This window comes from Oncorhynchus clarkii, chromosome 2 (assembly GCF_045791955.1).
Source record: "Oncorhynchus clarkii lewisi isolate Uvic-CL-2024 chromosome 2, UVic_Ocla_1.0, whole genome shotgun sequence".
NCBI classification, from domain to species: domain Eukaryota; kingdom Metazoa; phylum Chordata; class Actinopteri; order Salmoniformes; family Salmonidae; genus Oncorhynchus; species Oncorhynchus clarkii.
This window is the reverse complement of record NC_092148.1, coordinates 73967102-73973101: the sequence shown is the minus strand read 5'-3', so window position 1 is coordinate 73973101 and position 6000 is coordinate 73967102. Positions and strand designations below refer to the sequence as shown.

General features: G+C 39.0%; 1 protein-coding gene across 6 annotated transcripts; it reads right to left on the bottom strand.

Moving 5' to 3' along the window:
- Window positions 1-245: 245 nt before the first annotated feature.
- LOC139373472 (PCNA-associated factor-like) lies at window positions 246-2639 on the bottom strand. Of its 6 annotated transcripts, none has more exons than XM_071114032.1 (5): window positions 2487-2639; window positions 1782-1865; window positions 1451-1625; window positions 955-986; window positions 246-515 (listed from the first exon to the last, which is right to left on the bottom strand). In XM_071114032.1, exons 1-5 carry the CDS (start codon window positions 2530-2532, stop codon window positions 289-291), a joined length of 564 nt encoding a protein of 187 aa, XP_070970133.1. In that variant the 5' UTR covers window positions 2533-2639; the 3' UTR covers window positions 246-288. The 6 variants fall into 6 exon arrangements, 4 of the variants coding, with proteins under 4 accessions (XP_070970133.1, XP_070970160.1, XP_070970168.1 ...); XR_011627578.1 differs by having other exon boundaries at window positions 397-515; window positions 894-986; XR_011627579.1 differs by having other exon boundaries at window positions 420-502; window positions 894-986.
- Window positions 2640-6000: the final 3361 nt, after the last annotated feature.

Below are 6000 nucleotides of genomic sequence, written 5' to 3'. Positions count from 1 at the left end.
ACTTTTGGTGAATGAGTTAGTTCCACAAAAACCTGTCCGGCCTTAACGATCTAGTGCTATTACAAGATTATGAATTTTAAAAAATATATATATTTTTAAATTCATAAATTGCTGGGCATGCAGGGAATCCACTGATGAGTTTGAGACTTACCATTAAGCCAATCTATAACTGAGTTAATAAGTGAAACCCAGACGGACAAAATATCACAACTGCAATTTTGTTTGAGACCCAATAGAAGACTAGATTTTGGAAGCGGGAATAGAATCATTTAATATAAAGTGCTTTTCTCACCCAAGGCACCAAAGAAAATTAAAACAATCCAACACAGAACATAGTATGCAGACATCAAGGTTATATTCAGGTGTCAGAGCCAATGAACAGAACAGAATTAACACATCCTTGTACTTTTCTGAACAGCAGCCTGTAGTCTCTGCAGGCCTGGAAGTGCGCTCCACAGCAGAGGAGCCATTCAACTGAAAGCCGTGATACCCATAGTTTAGTCTGTTGAAGGGAGCTGAAGGAGCAAAGGGCATATGTGGGTTAGGATAAGGTAAGACAGGTACTTGGGTTCAGAGTTGTGGATAGCTTAGTAGGTGTGAACTGGGATTTTGGCAGATGCGCCAACAATAGTTACAATAGTCCAAACAGGATGAGATAAAGGTGTGGATAAGTAGCTCAGCTGCAGGTTGTGATAGTATAGGTTGTAACCTGTCAATGTTCAGTAGAATTATATATTAAAACCAAGGTCACACTTGATGTGGGCCTCAAACAAGAGCCGGCTATCAAATATCATCCAGGTTGTGACAACATTATGGAATCAAGATTAATAAAAGTTTATTAAACATCTGTACAAAAACATGAATCAATAATTATATACAAAGAGATACCCAACCCATTCAAGTATTAGAGGCAATGGCTTTTCAAGTGGGGCACCATTGTCTAAGCTCATTCACCCTCAGCATCCTCAGCAGGCAGTGGTCTGGAACTGAAAGGCAAGTGATTGACATTAGATAGGCCAGAAAATTTGGAATCAATGTTGTTTCGCCTATAATTAAATATTAACTTCAGTGTGCTGTAAACTAGGCTTTGCAGCACACTGAAAATCATAGATGCATCCTGAAAATGTGAAACCTGGCTCAACACCGGGTAACTTGCATACAAACAGCTAGATGTACATTCAAACTTGGTTCAATACATTTCCAGAAACAGCAGGACTGTACTTGTAACCCATTGATTCGGCTTTGGCAAAATACCTCCGAGGCACAGGTGTAAAAGAAAAAGAAACATTGCATTTAACAATCATTAGGCATACTTTGTATTGGCAACATTGAAATTGGCAATGTTTTTGAAACAGATTTAAGAGGAACTTCTGCAAGCACTAAAGCAGTAGGCATTTTGGGGCCGCTTTTAGACTAGTCCTAAAACGATGCTTAAATAGAATGAACGTACGTCCTGGATGACTTGGACACTCCACTGACTCCGGCCTCTTCATCATCTGACTGGGGGAGGTGGTTCTCTTTGTCAGGCTTCCTGCTGGGCCCACCAAAGAAATCTCCAATTCCCTTCTGCCAAGTTGGGGTGGGCCGAGGACACACAGGATTACCACCAGCAAATTTACTCTTTGCTGCAAAACAACATTTAGGCATCTGCAAGAAACTCATCTGGAGGCAAGTTGTTTGTCATCTACCAAAAATGTCTGTCATATAACTAAGAATACATTGAAATATATGGTTATTAGCTAGTCAATGTTACTTTTAAGGTGAATTAAATCATGACTCACCAGGTGTGCCTGCTTGAGAGCTGCTTAATGCATTAGCAGAACTCGAGGCACCCAATGACTTCCTGGGTGCAGATGCAGCCACAGCTGAAAATGTATAAATACGTTAACTAACAAGTCATTTTTGCAAGCAAAGTATTAATAGCTATATTGTAATGCAGAGTTTAGTCTGATCTGGCAAAGAAATCGACACCGCCATATATACATGGCTGGCTTCCTTAATTTGGGCGGCGAAGTTACCGCCAGATTGAGGATAATGAATTACAAAAGTTTGCCAACGTTAGCTAACCAAAGACGCTAATAAAGACATGTTGCGCCAATTCTTTATCAAGTCTTTAGTTGTACAGTGACGATCAAAAATCTAACTTATTGGTGCAAGTAAAGTTTCGGGTAACAATCCAATCCTGCAAAAATGATGAGATGTGAGAATATAGCTAACTAGATAATGCAACATCCGGCTGGGTTGGCATTCGCGTGAGCGGTGTTCACGATTCTATTGAAATGGCGGGAGACAGGCATCTAACCCGGTCAATCATGTTAGCTAATCAATGAAATCGATCAAGTTAATAGAAAATGTAGGAGTGGCAATTATGTTCGCAAAACTACAGTTGGCTACGGTAATTAAGTAGCTAACGTTAGCGATTCCAGTTCCGCACTCAACCAGCAAGCTAATGACATATTCATCAGGTTTTGATTGCAGAACATTACCTTTTCTGTAAGTTCCGGGGACACTGTCTGCCTTCGTCCTCACCATGTTGTCCTAATTTTCACCAATAAAATACAAACGGGACGTGGACTTTCACTGGAGATTTCACGAAAGCCCAATGTTCATTCTGCTTTCCCGCTTGGGTTTAAATGACAAGTATGTGTGTGTGTGTGTGTGTGTTTTGCCTCCTCTGACGTCATTGGTTAGGTTACTATTTCCCTCCCCTTCACCAACGCCTTGCCACAGAGTTTCTAAACCCAGAGGCGCAACATTGCAAGATTTATGGGAACATTTGCGAAACAGACCAAGCAGACCAGGCCGGGGTTTGAGAAATCAATGAGAGGCAGAAATGTCTTCCTAGTTGTTAATGTTCTCGAAATCTAAAGGCACAACCTAGATTCGAGACAATGTCTTAACTAGTTGAACATGTTATTACTTGAACCTCGTGAAAATGACAAGTTTAAATTTGTGCCGTATATGACGGACTGCACATGCGCAGTTTGGCGCGAGACGATCCTTAGACCACAGATAGTTTAACAAAAATCGTTGCTTAGACCCGATGACATATTTCTGCGCATGAGTTTAGTTAGCCAACGTCGCCATGACATCGCCTTCAAGTGTGATCGGGGATTTCTATTGGAGAAGCAGTTTTAGCGAATCTTCTTACTGCGCTGTCCTTGGCTTCGCCTAATCGACTAATGCAGTGGTTCCCAACCAGGGGTAGGGTACTAGGGGTTATCTGCACCCCCCCTCCCTCTGTAATTCACAAGATGTCAACAAATTATTTCCCTAACACTTTCCCTGGCTGCCACTGCTCTTGCTCAACAAAACATTTCCTCTGTGTCATCACAACTTTTGGAGATATTTCAACAAAACTATTTGAGGTAAATTGATTTTAAAAAATAGACATTTTGTAGATATATTCCAATTAAGTTAGATCTATAATTGTTTTTTAAATATACAAGTAGGAAAGCATTAATATAAATACTCCACTTGTTTAGAGAGAAATGTAGATCATTTTTTTGTAAAGTAATAATATGTTGGATGAGTGTGTTGGGAGCAACTCGCCCCCTCTACTAGGGGGTAACTAGCCCCTGTGCTTCAATTTTACTGGCGATAGCTTTATTTGTGACCAATGTACAAATTAGAATCGTGCAATGGCAGAACATAAGAGAGTTGCCACCCCAATGTTACACTGAGTTAAGTTATTGTTATTAAATATTATATTCCAATGGTATTTAATGTTTTTAGGTATATTCCATTCCAATATTATATTCCAATTAATATTTTTTTTTATTAATTCAAAACAACCATTGAAAATCCTTTGCTCCTGAATATCATTTTAAAGACTGCTGGGATTAAAAATCTTGCATTATTCAAATAATATTTAGTGCAATTGTACATAATGGATTGTACGGAAAAGGAACAACAAAGAAAGAACAAATTAATATGGAGGTGAGTTAAAAAGAGAGACTTTACATCAAATCTCCTCATAGTGTGGATATTAATGGTGACGTGCAACACCATTCCCCCCCCTCATATTTTATTTAAATAATTAAAACAAGACAACTAGACTTAGCTTTTAAGTATTACTTCCTAAATATTTTAAATAAAACGTACAAAAAATTGATTTTTAAAACCCTATGCCCCAATTTTCTACCAGGGTAACAGTTACCCCATGGGGGGAGCTACCCTGGTACATGCCCCTTTCTAAAAACCACATTTCACGACATAACAAAAGTGTGAACTGGAGCCATTTATTTCCCTTAATAGTTTATTTACCTCAGCATGACCTTCATCCACATACCATTTTTTCCCCCCTGACATTGCTTTTTTGTGTCAGCAATTAAACATTGTTCTTAGGGGGGCTAGTTACACTTTACAAAAATATAAACATAACTTGAAAAGTGTTGATCCCATGTTTCATCAGCTGAAATAAAAGATCCCCAAAATTTCCCATACACGCAAAAAGCTTATTTCTCTCAAATGTTGTGCACAAAATTATTTAGTGGGCATTTCTTCTTTGCCAAGATAATCCATCCACCTTACAGGTGTGGCTTAACAAGAAGCTGATTAAACAGCATTATCATTACACAGGTGCACCTTGTGCGGGGGACAATAAAATGTGCAATTTTGTCACACACAACACACGTTTTGAGGGAGTGTGCAATTGGCATGCTGATTACAGGAATGTCCACCAGAGAATTGAATGTTCATTTCTTTACCATAAACCGCCTCCAACATAATTTTAGAGAATTTGGCAGTATGTCCAACCGGCCTACAACCTCAGACCATGTGTATGTGACATGTACGACAGCGTGTTCCAGTTCCAGCCAATATCCAGAAACTTTGCACACAGCGATTGAAGAGCAATGGGTCTATATTCCACAGGCCACAATCAACAGCCTGATCAACTCTGTATAAAGGAGGTGTGTCGTGCTGCATGAGGCAAATGGTGGTCATGCTAGATACTGACTAGTTTTCTGATCCACGCCCCACTTTTTTTTTTAAAGGTACCTGTGATCAGCAGATGCATATCTGTATTCTCAGTCATGTGCAATCCATAGCTTAATGCCTAATGCATTTATTTCAATTGACTGATTTTCTTTATATGAACTGTAACTCAGTAAAATCTTTGAATTTGTTGCATGCTGCGCTTATATTTTTGTTCAGTATAGGTTGCCACAGCCACAAAGTCAAAATGGGTATATAGTAAAAATGTATAAACAAAAAATTACAATAATTTAAAGCTAGGCATAAGGTTAGCAGTGTGGTTAGGGTTAGATTTAAAATCAGATTTTGAGAAGCAATGTAAAAATAGGCAGGATTTATGCCTTTGGCAGTGGTAACCAGTGACCCGGGGTACAAGGATCTCTAGGGGTACTTGGCCTAGCCACGGGGGTACTTGAAGACTCATGAGAGCATAGCACGAGGGTGTACTTCAGGAGTACTACAGGCAGTGCAACATTCTGTTGCTGGTACAGTAACTGAAAAAGGTTGAGAACCACTGGACGTGCAAGCACATGCATGTTATGTACCACCTGGATCATTCCTACAATGTGGTGGCTTTTGGACTTCATAACAATTTTTTGGAAAAGTATATATTTGGAATTGTTTTAGTATTCTAAATCAGAAAGAGGATATTTGACTTTCAGAAAAATATATTGGTCTAGCCCAGGCACTTAATTTGTTTTAGGTGCATTTTACAACCTCTTAGTTGCGTAATCCTAAAAAGGTGAAACCTAACACGGTAGGCATTTTGAGCCTAAATTAGCCATAGCTCTGTGAGTAAGCAAGATTGAGCTAGCATGATGGTGATCACTTGAACAGGATTTTAACTTCTCTCAAACATATTTTAACATTTTGAAATGTTGTTCATTTTCTCTAGAATTTAGCAGAACAGGGTGGACATTTGAGTGGGACATACAGACTAACAACATGCAAAAATAGATAGAACTGAGTGTTTATTTATTTAGCTTTGCACAAAAGAAATGACATCCTGAATGTGGTGTCGTT

Coding starts and splice junctions, on each gene's coding strand:
- LOC139373472 (XM_071114032.1), bottom strand. CDS start 2,532: ATGGTGAGGACGAAGGCAGACAGTGTCCCCGGAACTTACAGAAAAG. Junction 987..1,450: donor GTGTCCAAGTCATCCAGGAC/GTACGTTCATTC, acceptor CTTGCCTTTCAG/TTCCAGACCACTGCCTGCTG. Junction 516..954: donor GCCTGCTGAGGATGCTGAGG/GTGAATGAGCTT, acceptor TTGCTCCTTCAG/CTCCCTTCAACAGACTAAAC.